Here is a 17283-nt window from a genome sequence, read left to right as displayed (position 1 = left end):
CCAAGTGGCCAGAGAAGTTTCACAGGAATGGAGGACACTGGAATGATTTTTGAAGGTACAGAAAGGCCTGGAGTCACCACATGTAATGTCGCTGAAATATTGGGAATGTTGGGTCGTGAGCGCAGATATGAATGACCACATTTCAAATTTGGATTTTGTTTTGTTATCCAGTGGAGGGATTTGCAGAAAAGAAGGTTCTGCTCAGATCAGCATTTCAGAAGGTTTCCTAGTTCACATCATTGTCAGCTTGACACAGCCTGGAGTCAATTGAGGGAAAGCCTCCATCAATGAGTTGCCTAGATCAGATTGGCGTGTGGGCATGTCTGTGGGAGACTGTCTTGATTATTAATTAATGCAGGAGGGCCAGCCCACTGTGAGGTATCACCATCTCTATGCAGGTGGTCCTGGCCTGAATAAGAAAGCGAGCTAACTGGGTGGTGGTGTTGCCTTTAATCCCAGCACTCCAAAAGGCAGAGGCAGGTGCATCTCTGAGTTCAAGGCCAGCCTGGTGTGCGAAGTGAGTTCCAGAATATCCAGGACTGTTACATAGAGAAACCCTGTTTTGAAAAACAAACAAACAAAAAAAAAAAAAGAAAGAAAGAAAAAGAAAGCCAGCCAAACGTGAGTCTGTAAGTGAGCCAGCAAGCAGCATTTCTCCATGATCTCTGCTTCTAGCTCCTGCCCTGCTCTCCCTCAATGACTATGTGACCTGGAGTTATAAGGAAGGGCAAACCCTTTTGTTTTCTTCCACTGCCTCCTCTGAGTTGCTTTTGGTGAATCACAGGAGCTGGAATAGAAGGCAGTCCAGGCTTATTAGAGCAGAGTGTGGCTACCATCTAGAAAGTGGTTATAATGTGCCTAGTGGATGTAGCTTGCAATGTAGCAAAGAGCAGAAAGGCTGGGCAGGGAAGATGGATTTTGGAGATCTCCTTCAGATCTGTTAGTGTTATTGAATTGCTTCCGTCAGGGAGCATGGGAGGCTAAGGTTGAGGACCACACAATTTAGATCTGCACTAGACGGTGGCGTCAGGACCATTTACTAAGGGTTCAGTGTAAATCAGAGGGGGCAGTGACTTTGGTATTTAGCAGCCTGTCCTGGATCCATTAGACAGCATCCCAGTGGTCTGTCTGGAGACGTTGCCTGTATCCCTCATGTTCAAGATCCCTCGTGTCTGGCATTCCTTTGGTGCTCCTTAGAATCACTGGCTGTCGTTTGCTTTGTCAGGCGCCTGTGGGCGGTGAAGGTCTGTTGATGATCTGCCCCAGAGCTTTGCCAGCAGTGGTGCGTGCCAAACAGTCAGATGGTCCGTCCCTTTCCTTTAGACAAGCAGTGAACTCCACACCTCTCAATTGTGGCACTGTATGAGCTCCTTTGTTTACATCTCGTTTCTTTCCCTTCAGCTGTGGGTGCCTGGAGTTCAGTCTGGTGTCAGAAGGACAGTGGGCACCGAAGAGGGGCGTGTGTGACGAGCTGTCCTAGCCCTGTGGTGCCCACTCTCACTGCATCCCAGGCTGCGATTCTTCTGAGGCTGGGGGTGTAAACTGCTTCTTAGTCTTAGATCCCCTGTGTCCTTAGGAGCCAACATGAATGTGTGATTTTAGATATTTAGCTTCTAGTCTGAAGAACAGCCTTCTTACTAGAAAAGATGGGCATGGTAAAGATGGACGTTCCCCCAATGCTGCCTCTGTTGCCAACGGGGTCGCTTCCTCCCAGATCCTTTTTTTTTCTTTAAACTTTGATTGCAGTCAGTAGTTCAGTAGTTCATGTATTTCCAGGTTCTCTGCTCTCGTTTTGTGAGCCTGCATGCCCTGCTAGCAGTTTTGTGCCTTGGGACACTTTGCTTAGTACCTTACTTTCCCAGTGTTGTGGTCCTGACCTCCTCTGTGGCAGGTCTTCCGCCTCCTCCTTCCTGGGTTATTGTGTTAGAATTCACTTGCAGGAGACCTGCCGAACCTTTTCAGGCAGATCCCCTTGAGGTCATCCTATTGCTGTTTTCTCTCAAGATCCACATGTTGGTCTATCTAAACTGCAGGTCTCCTTACCCCCTTCTCCCCTCTTTTCTCTCAGTGTGGTGGTCTTATTCTGGCTTTTGCTAAGGAATATCTGTATAAGCATCATGTCCTCTCTGGTCAGTCAGTTCAGAGCAACAGTGCCTTTGTTTGTGTTTTCAGCTGGGTGAGGGATGGTGTCTCCAGTACGATGAGACATGACCAAGTGCCTTCTTCCTATCAGAACAGATGCTGACTTCTCTGTCACGTGTGTTCTGTTAGGGTACTGGAGCACTGTCCCATTTCTGGGCCATTTTAATGATGTGGGAAAGAGTGGCTCATGTCTCATTTTTCTCAACTCTTCTCCCATATGTTATGCAGATGGCTTCTGCCTTCGTTTTTCTTGACCCAGTCATATATTGGTGTTAGAGGTGTGTGTTTTTATGCTCACATATCCCTGAATGTTGGCTCTCAATTTATAGGAGCTACCCCTCCCTGATCCTTCCCATCCGACCTGCTTAGGGTTGAGCCTCATTCAGCTAATGTGGAGTCCAGAAGATGACATAGCATTTTACCATTTCAATTAAAACTTGGCACTTGCAGTGGTAGGGCAAACTGAGCTCGTGACCTCCTTTCTGCTGAAAAAGATCTCTGTGGAGTCTTACAAGTCTCACTTACTAAATACTACAAAGAATATGTCATTTTTCTTCCTGTCACTTGAACTCTAGCCTAAGACCAGCTTAAAGAGTTTGGTGTGTCTCCTTCTCACCTGGTTTTATCTTGATTTCTGGGAAAGATACCTCGTGATTTGTTGGAAGCCATGCCCTGTGGCTGATACAATCTGTCCCTTTAATTAGTTAGTGCTTACTGAGATTCCTGTGTCAGGCTTTGCACTGGGCCTCAGGAGTGGAATAGCTGTGTGTGTGTGTGTGTGTGTGTGTGTGTGAAAGAGAGAGAGAGAGAGAGAGAGATAAGGAACTGCGAAGGCCTGGGAACACAGCAAGGGTGGGTGTTTTAGGGTTTTTTTTTTTTTTTTTAAATCTCTGTAACAGAACACCACAACCCAAAGCAAGTTGAGGAAAGGGTTTGTCTTATGCGTCCACACCACTTCATCGCTGAAGGGAGTCAGACAGGAACTCAAACAGGACAGGAACCTGGAGGTAGGAGCTGATATGGAGACCATGAAGGGGTGCTGCTTACTGGCTTGCTCTCCATTGCCTGCTCAGCCTTTCTTATAGAACCCAGTACCACCAGCCCAGGGATCGTCCCACCCACAGTGAGCTCTTCCTACCAATCACGAATTAAGAAAACCCTTCTGGCTTGCCTGCAGCCCAGTCTTATGGAGGCATTTTCTCAATTTTGGTTCCCTCCTCTCGGATAACTCTAGCCCGTGTCATCTTGACATAAAATACCAGCACAATGGGAGACATCTGAGATGGGTGAGCTAGTTTAACAGCATGTATTTGCTGCTCAAACTCCTTAAAAACTCATTTATGAAAAAACCAAACCATTAACCATGTACCAAACAAACCAAAGCACACAGCTTGGAGGTTGAAGTGTGAATCTTAGACTTAGCATTTACTGACCATTTACTAACCATTTACTAACGGAAGCTGCTTCAGTTGCTGTCCTTGTACAGGGCGGTCAGCAATAAGCTGTGTCCTGTAGGGCTCTTAGGTTTAATGTAGCAATATTGTCTTGTATGAAGTATAATTGGCACAAGATAGTTTCAGTATAAATGAAAATTCCTCTTCTTGTTTCTTAAATCATAGTTCTATCCACTGGAACTGAAAGAAACATCCATGTCCACTAACGTTGAATTCCCTTATGTCCGTGTCCCCTAACATCTGTGTCCCCTTACGTCCATGTCCCCTACATCTGTGTCCCCTTACGTCCATGTCCCCTAACATCTGTGTCCCCATACGCCCATGTCCCCTAACATCTGTGTCCCCTTACGTCCATGTCCCCTAACATCTGTGTCCCCTTAACGTCCGTGTCCCCTAACATCTGTGTCCCCTTACGTCCGTGTCCCCTAACATCTGTGTCCCCTTACGTCCGTGTCCCCTAACATCTGTGTCCCCTTACGTCCATGTCCCCTAACGTCTGTGTCCTCTAATGTCTGTGTCCCCTAGTCTTTCGCCCTCTTACATATGTCAGTCACTTTTCTCTTGCTGTGATAAAACACCAGGATCAAAAGCATTTGTTCAAAAGCAACTTAAGAGTTAATTTTGGGGCTGGCGAGATAACTCAGAGGTTAAGAGCTCTGGCTGCTCTTCCAGAGGTCCTGAGTTCAATTCCTACCAACCACATGGTGACTCACAACCATCTGTAATGAGATCTGGTGCCCTCTCCTGGCCTGCAGGCATACATGCAGGTAGAACTCCATGTACATAATACATAAATAATTTTTTAGATGCATTTATTATGTATACAGTGTTCTGTCTGTCTGTTTGCTTGCTGGCCAGAAGAGGGCACCAGATCTCATTACATATGGCTGTGAGCTACCTTGTGGTTGCTGGGAATTGAACTCAGGACCTCCTGAAGAGGAGTCAGTGCTCTTAACCTCTGAGCCATCTCTCCAGCCCCATAAATAATTTTTTAAAGTTAATTTTGGCATATGATTCCAGAGGGCTAGAGTCCATAGTGGTGGGGAAGGCATGAGATGCTTTCAGGAGTAGGAACCTGGCTGTGGCACACAGGAAGCAGAGAGAAGGAAGTAGGGAATGCCCACCTCCAGTGATGTACCTCCTTCAGCAAGGCTGAATATCCCAAAGGTTCCAAACTCTCCAAGTTCATTTTATGAAAGCGCCACCACCTGGGGACCAAGTGTTCAAATATTCCGAGTCCTCTGAGCGCCATTTCTCATCCAAACCACCGTACTCCTGGAGACTCCTGAGAAGTGCTGCCCCGCTCCGCACAAGGCCTTTCCACACAGGTCAGGGGCTGTGAGCAGCAGTGTGGTTTGGACCTACTTTGCCTTCTGTCGTGTTTTGGCTCCATTCTTGAGGAGGCTGGCCTTGCCTTCTTCCTCTGCTTTGTGCCTCCTCCTGTGTCACTGTGCTGTCCCTCAGCGCTACTCCTTTCCCTCTTGAAGGATGCTGGCCTGTGGAATGCACATAGCTCCGTCCTAGTTCAAATGCAAGATCTAAGGCACATTGCGCCTCTGAACCATTTTTCAGAAGAGGTTGATGTGCACATTAAAGAACCAGACAAGCATGGAAAGTAGAAGAGGGTGCATGTATAGCATGTGTGCTTCTCTATAGGATCTACTTACTGGTCATCAGCACTGCTAACTCTTTTTGTTGAGATTTTGTTTTTATTTTATATGAAGGAGTGTTTTGTCCCAATGTATGTTTGTTCGCCATGTATGTGCAGTGCCTGTAGAGGCCAGAGGTGTTGAGTCCCCATGACTGGACTTACAAATGGCTATGAGTGCCATGTGGGTGCTAGGAACTGAATCTACATCCCTAAGGCCAATTGGTACTCTTAACCACTGCATCACCTCTCCAGACCAGTGCCATTAACACACACACACACACACACACACACACACACACACACACACACACGTCTCCTTCCACCATGTGGGTCCTGGGGACTGACCTCAGGTCACCAGGCTTGTCGGCATTTGCCTTTACCCACTGAGCAGAATCACCAGCCTCTCTTTCCTCTGTCCTAAGAAACAAAATAACAAAAACACATGTTCTGTTTAGTATCCTTTCTTTTTTCCTTTTTAAAAAGTAGTTCTTAAATTTAAAGAAAAATGTTGCCCTAATTCACCTAAATTAATCTGTTGGTGTGTTTGCATCTTGTCTTGAAGACTGTGCTTTGAGAGTTACTTAAAAATGTGAATGCAGTTCCACTTAAAAGTTAGGATATTCCGAGCAGTGGTGGCGCACACCTTTAATCCCAGTACTTGGGAGGCAGAGGCAGCCAATCTCTATGAGTTCAAGGCCAGCCTGGGCTACAAAGTGAGTTCCAGGACACGCTTCAAAGCTACACAGAGAAAACCCTGTCTTCAAAAACCAAAAGAAGTTAGGACATTAAACACAGCTGGCTCGTCACCTGGCTCCTGTGTGCTTCCCAGTTGTAACGCCCCATCCTCCCCATAGGGACAGTTGAGAAGCTGCTTCCTTCTCTCGCCGAGGGCACCGTGTTCTGCGGTCTGCATCTGTGTTTACACATCTTGATCAGCTCCTTATTTGTAGACATTTGGGTGCTTAGTAGGCTTCCTGCCATTTAGAGCTGCAAGGAAAGGATTTGTATTGGATCTAAGACTTAAGCACAATCTGGTCATACGTATGACGAGATTTCTCCAAAATTAGGATTTTTTTTGATCCTGAGTGAGACTCTCTTCCCTGAATCTTTGCCAGTCCAGGAGTTTGTTCAAATGTTAAAGTTTTGCCAGCCTGGTGCAGTTTTTGGCCCTTTAATAAGTATTCCTCTTTATGAGTGGCTACAGGCATTTTCACTTGGCTGTCACGGTTCTTTTTCTTTGAACTGCCTTTCTTATCCTTCAGCCATTTTTAGGTGGGGTTGGTGGTCTTTACTAGAGTTGAGTTAGTGTTTACCCATCATGCATTGCAACTGTTTGGAAGATTTGTCATCTGCAGTGTGACCTTTTGTTGAGCCTCAGTCCTCTGTAGCTGCATCGCTGGTATTCTGGGGCACAAGGAGCACAGCAGGGAGTCACCTCAGTAGAGATCCCTTTCGCAGCACCACAAGGATGTTTATGGCTTTGGGTACCAGGATTCATGTCAGTTTAGCTGTGGGTAGGGACTTTCCCTCATAGGAGTTATAAAATTCACTAACAAATAGAGAGTTGTTTTTTATGTCCTGACCAAAGGTATGGAAATAGACACCTGCACAGGGGCCAGGTGCAGTACGTCCATGTACCTTGTTTGTCTACTTTCTGAGAATTTGGGGATCTGTTGTTCATTTATGTTTAGATCAGCTTCTGGGAAGGCTGACTGCCATCCTCGTTGAACTTGCAGAGGCTCTAGCAGTGGACCTCCTCCTTTATCTCTGTATCAGTAGTTAGATGGACATGTATGCACTGTCCCCTCTGTGCTTTGGAGCAGGGAGAGATGAGCACAGAGAGAAGTGTGGGATGTCTTTCAGGCTTGTTGGCAGCTGTCAGCGGGTTTGGGAGTTGAGACTCTTCTCTACCACTGTGGCTGCTCCTGTGCTCCTGTGACAGCATCTTAGCTATTTCATCTGCAGAACAAGTTACAGTGTATAATTAGTGGGGGCTATGTGTGTGTGTGCGTGCGTGCGCTGTATCCTCATCCCCTGACCCCGTGTGGGCACACGCTGGACGCTCTAGGTTCTGCAGAGTGAGGTCATTCTGTGTGTATCCCTCATTGGCCTCCAATCTAGGGATGTGGACGATTGAAGGATTGGCTGAGATAGCAGATGACGTAAGGACAGTGTTTTCTGGTTGCAAAGCTCCTTGACTTCTTCGTGCCTTCCTTTTACAGTTGTCTAACTAGAGCCAAGTTAGCTTCTCGCGTTGTGTGTGGAGGCTCCACTCCACAGGCTTCGTGGTGGAAGGAGAGGCGTAGACAGTGCTGAGGAGAGATGACAGTCACTTCTGGGAAGAGCGACATGAGGTGCTGGGATAGAATGTGCTAAGCTGGAGTGGGCCAGAGAATGCTGAGCAGGCTCAGACTCCTGCTCCTTCCTTGAGGTGGCATGGGGGCAACTGAGGGACACTTGAGCCGGCATCCCTGGGCATGAGCTGCTTTTTCCTGATGGGCACTGAGAGCTTAGGAGGTAACCTAGCTTGCAGAAGTGGATGTCTGGTTGCCTGGGTGAAGGTCTACTACAGGGCCTTCACAATTCCAGTCCTGCCTCAGCTGCATGAAAGGTCCTGTGGAGGAATTTCTCCGTAGTGGATAAATACATCCTGTTTGTAAAATAGGAGGCCCCCTCCCAGAGTGGGCCTGAGATAGGAGTAATGACGTGTTGGACGTATGTAGCCATTTTACTTGGAGGACCCCCCCCCCCCTCAGCTCTGCCTGCTACCCCTTCAGTGTTCACTCAGGAGGTTGCTGAGACTCGCCTACAGTGGCGCCTTCCCAGGTGCTTTTTCCCCTTTTATGCTGCAAAGCACCCAGGGCAGCCAGGTGTCAGAAAAGCAGCTTCTGTGGTCCAGAGTGAAGAGTCGATGGCCCTGGCCTCAGGAGTGGCGAGGTGTTGCCTGACACAGGGCTTTCCTCTGACCAGGTGCCTCCTGGGAATGCAGAGGTCTTTGGCAACACACTACACTACACCTGGGCCTGAAATGGACTTTGGCATCAGTCTTGGCATCAGATCAGAATCAGCACGTCCCTGCTCCAGCTGTCCCTGTGAGTGCTATGTGGAGGGAAGACCCAAGGCTGCCCTGTGTCCGGGTCCCTGCTGCCTAGAGCTATGCATAGAATAACCCCCAAGTGAAGTGGGTGTGATCGGGATCCAGCTGCCCCCCTAGGGGACCATTATCCTAATATATAGGGGCAGAGTAATGGCAGAACTCTGGTGTAGCACTCACTGTTAGCGCTCACTGTGCGCCAAGAACTGTGCTGGTCACATGATAGACTTGTTTACTACAGCGACCCCGTAGGCCCATCATTGGATGTCCAGGAGATGAGAAAATGGGGGCACACAGGTTAAGAGCCCCTGTTCCTGGGGTTCCCAGTGAGGTCTTCTGAGGTGTAGAGTTTATGTGGGCAGCTTGTTTGTCGCTACCGTGTCGTTGTCTGCTGTTGGCTAGGAGAGCCACGTGCCCAGACTCTGCTGTTTCTTTCCCATTTGGTGTTTGGTTTGGTTTAGAATCTTTTCAGGAGATCCCATGATGGAAGATGAGGGAGTCAGAGGTGTACAGCCAGAGTCAAGGGCCCATTTTCAACACCCTGGGCAGTTCCTACACCTCCCTCACTGCGGCTGTCTTAGAACTTCCTTCCTAGGTTGTGGACTCCCTGACCTTATTCTGACCCCCCACACTTGGCAGGCAGCCTTGGCGGTTGCACCTTAGTTTAGAACATGCATCTTTTGACCTTTTTTGCAGGAGGATTTCAGACACACCATGTAGGGCTGAGTCTTAGCGTGGGTATCATGGATTTCAGAGTTCCTCCCTGGCTCGCCCTCTCCCAGGGCCCGTGTATTGTTAGTTGAAAAGTCCCCTCACTCCCTGGCCTGCTCAGTGCTCAGGGCTCCAAGCCGAGTGTCCAGTCTGAGGATGGATTTCCTCAGCACATCTCCTGCACTCTTCGTCGTCTTCACCATCTTGTCTACTTTAGCCTTGTGGCCTGCACAGGGGGCTGACACAGATGGACCCAGTGGGTCATCCAGCTCTGGAAAAACACAGGAGCGTGGCCAGGAGCCTGCTCTGACACCTTGGTTACCTGTTTGTCTCTGATGTCTCGTGCCCCCAGATGTGGAGACCGAGCGTGAGTGTGAGTTCCCCCACGGGATTCTTTTTACTCTCATCCACTGCAATGCAGAATGGACGAGAGAATTGAATGCAGGTATTTCCAGTGCCCGCCTCTTGTACCGCTCCTCCCTTTTCCACTGCCCTGAGCACTCAGATTGTGCATAGTCTGTTTGGTTTTGATATTCAGTACCCAGTGCAGCCAATAGTAATTCAGTCAGTACTTGTTGAGTTGAATTACATGCACATGGGATTGGCCAGTGTCTCTTTCTGTTCCTCCTACAGCATGGAAAAGTAAATACTTACCCCGACAACACACCCCATACAGAGCTTCGCCATGCCCCTATTTGGCCACAAGGTGGCAGTGTGACACAATGGGCAGTTTGCCTCCAGCACACGGGAGATAGCAGTCTGGTTGGTTCTTTGTGGGCCTCTGCTTGGGAAGTTGCATCTTTGAAACCACTCTGAGAAATTTTAGCCTCTAGCTTTCTCCTAGACTCTGGACGATAGGGCGGAAAGACTTGGAATTTGGAGTCAGACTGTCGCTGTCTTCCTGGAAGTTTCTCCTTGGGCAGGCTATTTCTCTATCCTGTCAGTGAGACACAGTTCAGCACCGTGTGGACCACAGCATAAAGGCACGCTAGTTTTCTTGTTGGAGATTCCTGTGCTTGCCTTTGGCAGCACCCCGCATGTCTGATACTACTCACCAGGCTCTAGCTCATGGAGTCCGGCTCTCCTCAGCTCTCCTGCTTACCTCAGCCCTTTCCTGTCACATAAGTGGATGCTCCAGTGCCTGCTTGGCCTGCGCAGTGTGGAGCTGTGGTGTTGGTAAATCCATGTGCTCTGTGTCTCAGGATGGTAGCATCTGTGCCCTGTACCTCGCTAGCACTTTAGCAGCAGCGGTGGTTACTGCTGCCGAGCACGAGTCGACCGTCACTCCATTTTACGGAGCAGAGGCGTGTGTGGATGCCTTTGCCTCCAGACAGTAGGGTTCTACTAGAAGAGTTTAATCAAGCAGTCAGGAAATTATTCTTGGTTTTGTTTGTTTTGTTTTAAAGATGGGGCCCCACATAGCCCAGATTCGCCTTGGATATGAGTCAAGACCAGCCTTGAAGCTCTGCTCTCTCGTCTAGTCTCCCTGCTGGCATGGCAGGTGTGTCTGGCAGGATAGGATGCTTGGTGATGTCACGGGGATTCAGGAAGCTGCCATGTTTCACTGGTTTCCCTCGGCACACAACTCTGTGGTCTTAGGCCAGTCTTCTTATTACCGTGATAACTGTGTGCTCCTAGCCAGCAGGTGCAGGAGAGACAATCTAGACCTTGTGCTGTTTTCTACCTTCAGAGTTCTGGGCCATTCGGATCTTCGGCCTGTTCCTAAGCTAGTCAGTAGCAAAAGAAATGACACCAGTGAGCTGGTTTTTGACCAGAATCCAGCCTTTAAGGCTGGTGAGGGTCCGGCTTCACCTAATGCCCCTGGACACCTGGTCCAGTGAAGAAGAAGGGGTATGAAGGAGCTTGCTGAGCCGCACCGCTTGCTCAAGACTGCAGATGTAGTAAACACCAAGGTTCCGACAGCACCTGGCTGACTTCAGAGGCCTTCTGCATGGGTCTGCTGCACTTCTGAGTGATCTTGGTTTCTGTTCCTGCTGATTCTGAAATCGCTCCCTTTTTTTGTCCACTTTCCTTGTGGTTCTTTTCAGTCTGTCTCCATGGGTCGCTGGCCTCCAGGACTTGATTGCTTCCTGCCTTAGGCTTCACCCTCTTAGCTGGTGGAGAGGGCCTTGATGGCAACTGGGAGTGAGGGTAGTTTCAGCCTTGCTGTTGTTCAAGCTCTGGAGGGGTCAAGTTGAAGTTTTGTGTAGAGTGATTAAAGTTACTGCAGAGCGATCTCAGGGTCCCAGAGGGAGAGAGACTGGGGAAGATGCCATGGAAGTGGCCTTAGCCTTGAGAGAGAGCATTTATAGTGTTGGTGGGAAAGCTGGCACAGGGGCATAGCTTCCAACAAGCCTGGGCACGGGGCGTGAGCTCTCCCCGGAGACTGTGTCACTCAGGAGGTGCTGGCCTTGCAGATGCTCCAGGACTGCCCGAAGGCCCGCAGAGAGGTGGAGCTGCACTGGAGGGCCTCCCAGTGCCCCCATATTGTGCACATCGTGGATGTCTATGAGAACCTGTATGCCGGCAGGAAGTGCCTGCTGATCGTCATGGAGTGGTGAGCCCTGCTGCATTCTTATCCCCGAGTTACCCTGGGGTGCCTCTGCCCCTGGGGACAGCCCACTTGGGGCCGTGGAGTGTGGTAGGGGTGGGGTGATTGGCTGGTTTCCAGATCTTTCACTGTGTGTTTTTTTTCAGTCTCGATGGTGGAGAGCTCTTTAGTCGAATCCAGGACCGAGGAGACCAGGCATTCACAGAAAGAGGTAGAGAGGGTTTGCTGTGGGGTAGCTGTGGGTGGACAGGGCAGTAGGCAACTCTAGGGCCTTTGCAGACCCTGCTCCCAGAAGAGGCTGCGGGTACTGCTGTCTCAGGCCCACTGCTGGGAGCACCTCTCTCCCTCAGCTGTGGGCCAGTTCAGAGCTTCTCAGTGTGGCTGATGAGTAGGAGGGTGTGGAGGCTGAAGCTGCGCTGGCGGGCTGGTGCGTAGAGCTTCCGGACCTCTACCTGTGTCTCTCTGTCCTGCAGAAGCATCAGAGATCATGAAGAGCATCGGCGAGGCCATCCAGTATCTGCACTCGATCAACATTGCTCATCGGGATGTTAAGGTACTGCCTGCTTATGCCCCATGAGCTGTGAGAATGGCACAGCAGAGTCGCCGTGCACCCTGGTTGTCTGCTTCCTTAGGGTAGGATGGGTCTGCAGGCCCGTCTGTGGCCTGTGGAGTTCGGTGCAGGGGGCGACAAACTTAGTACTGAAACCCTCTGTGGCTGCACTCAGTCCTGCGGGTCTTCTCACCAGCACCTCACTGTCCCGCACCCAGCGCTCTGACACAGCAGTGTTCCCCACAGTTCCATGCGCTTGCTACTCTTTGATTTCCAGGCCCTCTGTAGCAGGGAGCTGATGTCCCCAAGGTGTGCAGAGCAGAGGGACTGGGTGGATGCGTGGTTGGTTGAGCAGATGAAGGGAAGGCACAGTCCTTCCTTTTGGGTTTCTCATAATATTTCCACAGGGTTGTTACTTACTCATCTCTCTTTCGACAGCCCGAGAACCTCTTATATACTTCCAAAAGGCCCAATGCCATTCTGAAACTCACTGATTTTGGCTTTGCCAAGGAAACCACCAGTCACAACTCTCTGACCACTCCGTGTTACACACCATACTATGTAGGTGAGTTCAGGGGAGGCCCAAGGACAGAATCCTGACCAGGCTGTGTCTGAGCCCCTTGTTTTCCTGGTCTCCAGAAGACCATAGTTCTAGGAGTGTTGGGTTGGGTCTTATGTCCTTATCTGGCACTTGCCTTGAAAGGACTCTGTCATGAAATGACTGTCAGAGTTAAGCTGTGACTAAGTGTTATGAAAATAGTCTGCAGGGTGAGAGCAGAATTTGGTGCCTGTGTCCTCTTCCTAAGAAGAGCCTTAGTTTCTGTCACGTTCTCTGTGGAGTTAAAGTCCCAGCTGACTCATTGAATAAGCCCACAACGTGTGTGGTTAGTTGCACGTGTTTGCAAAGCTTCAGCAGTTTGGGTGTGTCCTCACCCTAAGATTCTAGATGTAGAGCTCCTTCTGGGGAAGGGCCTCCATTCACCTCTCCCGCTCCAGCTGCTCTTCCAAACAGGGAGGTCTCAGTGTTGAAAGAGCCCAGACAACCCATAGTGATCTTTGCTTTACAGCTCCAGAAGTTCTGGGCCCAGAGAAGTATGACAAGTCCTGTGACATGTGGTCCTTGGGTGTCATCATGTATATTCTGTGAGTGGCCGGGGTGTGGCTGGGTGCTAGGCTGGGGTGTGGCTGGGTCCTAGGCTGCAGTGCATTAGGGAGCTGGGGAAGCTTGTACCTCTGCAGGACAAGAGGAAGAGGCAGACATTAGCATTTCCTTTTGGATGGGGGATTCCCTGCGAATCCCCTGTATTCCTGCCTCACTTGGTGCTTTGTCGGGGTTCTGGCTGCTAAGTGGTGGTAGAAACTAGCTAACTGGCTAGACTGTTTAGTTGACATCCTTGGCACATTTGGTTTCTGGGTCCTGCTGTGTCTGTATCGACAGTCTCCTAGTTCTCTGTGGTTATTTCAAGAAGAGACTGTTGGTCACCCTATTCTTGGTTCGGGATTCCTAAATAACACCCACTCTGCTGTTCTCTTCTTAGGCTGTGTGGGTATCCTCCCTTCTATTCCAATCATGGCCTTGCCATCTCTCCGGGTATGAAGACTCGTATCCGAATGGGCCAGTATGAATTTCCTAACCCCGAATGGTCAGAAGTGTCAGAAGAAGGTAGGAACCAGCCTTTTGGATCAAGGGAAAGAGTGTGTGTATGAGCATATGCACACATAAGTATAGGTGTTTATCTCACGTGCTGCTAGAATGGGGGCTTGCACCTGTTCCTATGCCTTCTACGTGTATCTTTCCTGTGGGAAGTGCCTGAGTGGGGCCAGAGCCATAGGACTGTGTAGGGCCTGTCCAGTGGTTTAGCATGATGGTCCTTGGAGCCACTGGTACTTGGGTAGCAGCCTCCGTACAGTCTCCTTCTCTGCCTGATTAATGCAGGAAAGTGCAGGGCAGAGTATAGCTCTGAGCCGTCCCATCCCCAGCGCTGTCTCTGTCCCTTGAATTCTCCCATATCCTGAGCTGCCTCACCCCTGAGCTGTCTGTCTCTGTCCTCTGAGCTGTCCAGTCCCCTAAATTGTCCATCTATGTCTCGTGAGCGGTCTCATCCCTGAGCTGTCCATCCCCCGAGCTGTCCATCCCCCGAGCTGTCCATCCCCTGAGCTGCCTATCCCCTGAGCTGTCCATCCCTTGAGCTGTCCATCCCCTGAGCTGTCCTATCCCCTGAGCTGTCCTGTCCCCTGAGCTGTCCATCCCCTGAGCTGTCCATCCCCTGAGCTGTCCATCCCCTGAGCTGTCCTGTCCCCCGAGCTGCCCGTTTATCTCCCCTGAGCTGTTGTGTACTCTGCCTTGCCCCCATAGTGAAGATGCTTATCCGGAATCTGCTGAAAACAGAGCCCACCCAGAGAATGACCATCACAGAATTCATGAACCACCCCTGGATCATGGTAAGCTTTATGGCCTGGGGAGACCTGTGTGCCAGGGACGCTGTTGCCCAGTTGGCGCCTTACTCAGGATTTTACTTCTCTAGTTGTCACTTGATCCCATTTCTCTTTCCTCAGCAATCTACGAAGGTCCCTCAGACTCCACTGCACACCAGCCGTGTCCTAAAGGAGGACAAGGAACGGTGGGAGGACGTCAAGGTGAGGGGTACTGCTGGATAAGAGCACGTTTAGAGGAAGCCCCAGCATGAGTTTTGGCCCTGGCCAAGGACAGTTTGGGTCTGTGTTCTTCATCCCAGTGTAACATCAATGGCAACAGAAAGGTGACGGGGAGCCATTGCCTTCCCTGGCTTGTGGCAGGGGTTCTGTGCTCCTGCCCAGACTCTGCCATCTGCTTCTCTTGAGCCCTCCTCTCCCTGGGGCTCTAATGGGACCTGAAGAGGCACTGGGTACCATCTCCTCAGTTTTCAGATGAAGGCGCAAAAGCCCCAGACAGGGAGTGGCCTGTTACAGGTCCTACAGGATCAGTCCCAGACCTCCTGATGGCTGGCCCAGGGCTTTTTCCCCTTCTAGGGCTTGTCAGAGGGTTCCTGGGAGAATAGCTCCATGGTGGCCAGTTCGTGCTGTCTCAGTGCTGGCGGACACTTCTGTCAGCGGTGGGGTGGTCCACAGCCGACCATTTCTGCCTGTGCGTCTCTCACTGCTTGTGTCTCTGTCCCCTTTCCCTGCGTCCAGGAGGAGATGACCAGTGCCTTGGCCACGATGCGTGTTGACTATGAGCAGATCAAGATAAAGAAGATAGAGGACGCTTCCAACCCTCTGCTTCTGAAGAGGCGGAAGAAAGCTCGCGCTGTGGAGGCTGCGGCCCTTGCCCACTGAGCCGCTACGTTTCCCACCCCACTGGAGGACAAGCAATAACTCTATATGAATATATTTTTTAAACAAAGAGACACAAGTTGCCCACTGCTGCCTCCTGTCCTCCTGAGCTACGTGGAGCCCAGATATGCCTCCGCCTGAGTTCTGCCCTTGGCTCTGGCCTTCATGGAGGGGGGCTGGAGGATGTGTGAGGAGGGGTGAGGTGCTCTTGAGCCCGTGCTCCTTTTGCATTTTATCTGTAATTTGACGTAGAATTTTTATGGAACCTCATTTATTGCCCTTTCCCCACCCCCCGTCCTTTTCCCAAGTCCATTCCCATCTGCAAAGGCTAGGGTTTACCCAAGGGTTCTGGAAGTTGTTACAGGGAATGTTCCTGCGTTGTCCCATCTGTCCTCCCAGACCTCCTACTGGAACCTGGGGTCCTGCTCCAGGAAGAGGGAGGAGTGGCGGTAGGGTGTCACTCGCCTCCTGCTGAAGCCCTCAGACATCACCAGTGTGCACAAGAGGAGCACACGTGTGTATGTGTGTATGCCCTGGTCCGTGACAGTGACTGGGCATTGGAGGGCCAGGGAAGACAGGGCTGCGGGGCTCCTGCTTGAGCTGAGCCTGCCTAAATGCCTAGGTAGCTTGTCTAGATCCAGAGCCAGGTAGTCATGGCCTCTGTATTAGCTGAGTAGGGGCAGTGGTGAGTGGGCACTGGCAGCCATCAGGAAGACTGGGCCCTTTCTGGGGGCCTTGTCCAAAAGTTAGAGCTGGTTCTAGGTCCCCGAGGCACTGGCCACTGAGCAGCCTCTGCTTGCCCTTCTTGCCATTATTAACCCACTCTTGTTGAGTTCTGAAATTTTTAGCCATTTCTCAATGGGCTGTCTCTCCGCTCTCATGGGTGAGCCTGGGAATGTTATTCTGCAAGGCGTTTGTGTTTCATGCATCTCCCCCCAGCTCTGGGGTACCTGCCAACCTCCCTTCTTTGGCAAGGGCAGGACCACGTGTGGTCTTCCTGGAATTTCCACCATATGGCCTGGTGGGCGGGGCAGTCTTCGCACCAAAGATGTCTTGACTCTGTCCCTGCCCGCTAGCCACCTTACCCTCTAACAACTCAGCCTGGGTGGGGGTCCCCAGGATTGAGGAGGAGCAGGTGGGGAAGAGTCTTCGTGCCATTGTCCCCCATGCCCCTCTCGCTGGAGGAGGGGTGACTCCCTCAGGGGTTGGTGGAGGAGGGGCTCCTGGGCATCTCTGGGCCTGGGGGCAGGGCCCAGATGTCTGCAGCTCCTGCCTCGTCTTTGATGGTGTGTTCAGCACTCAGACTGTTGTAAACTGTTGTTTTGTATGAGCAAAATTGTCTTTACTAAACAAATTTAATAGTTGAAAGTTTTCATTCTCTTCCTTTCTGGGTCTCAGGCCCTGGACTGCTTCCCTCTCGAATTCCAGCCTGTTGGAGAGGGCCTTTTGTGGTACGTGGCAGAGCTCTGGAGGAGAGAAGTGGGCCTCCTGGATGGATCAGCATGAGAATAGCCCCTCTTAATTGAGGGCCTACGACAATAAGAGCTGATCTCTTTTGGAGCCAGGGCAGGTGGGTGGGGGGAGTCACTGAAGTGGGTCCCAATGATGAAGGTTCTACACTTAAAACCGGGGAGGCAAGGTGGTTGTAATACCTTAAAATTCCAGGAGGGAGCAGTACAGGCCAGGCAGAAACAAAGTGCCCTGCGTTGTACTCAGCCTCCTTAGAGCCCCAGTGATGAACTGTGTCCTTGGCAGAGCCTAGAGTAGAAGCCGATCTGCTGACTTTAGGGCTTCTGTGCCCAGTCAGGGGAGAAAGGC

At 50.6% G+C, this 17283-nt stretch overlaps 1 protein-coding gene across 2 annotated transcripts in view; it reads left to right on the top strand.

The window, feature by feature from the left end:
• The window catches only part of Mapkapk2 (MAPK activated protein kinase 2), a 44708-nt gene extending 29169 nt beyond the window's left edge, over nt 1-15539 (top strand). For both annotated transcript variants that reach the window (XM_041648691.1, XM_041648692.1), the window contains exons 2-10: nt 11470-11609; nt 11750-11814; nt 12077-12156; nt 12592-12718; nt 13221-13296; nt 13692-13816; nt 14510-14595; nt 14710-14790; nt 15325-15539. In XM_041648691.1, coding sequence (XP_041504625.1) covers nt 11470-11609; nt 11750-11814; nt 12077-12156; nt 12592-12718; nt 13221-13296; nt 13692-13816; nt 14510-14595; nt 14710-14790; nt 15325-15468 — 924 coding nt within the window. In that variant the 3' untranslated portion in view covers nt 15469-15539. The remainder of the gene's footprint in view (nt 1-11469; nt 11610-11749; nt 11815-12076; nt 12157-12591; nt 12719-13220; nt 13297-13691; nt 13817-14509; nt 14596-14709; nt 14791-15324) is intronic.
• The last annotated feature ends 1744 nt before the right edge of the window (nt 15540-17283 follow it).

This window comes from Microtus oregoni, unplaced genomic scaffold (assembly GCF_018167655.1).
Source record: "Microtus oregoni isolate MIOR12 unplaced genomic scaffold, Mior012 000003F_ref0000135, whole genome shotgun sequence".
NCBI classification, from domain to species: domain Eukaryota; kingdom Metazoa; phylum Chordata; class Mammalia; order Rodentia; family Cricetidae; genus Microtus; species Microtus oregoni.
This window is presented reverse-complemented; position numbering and strand designations above follow the sequence as displayed.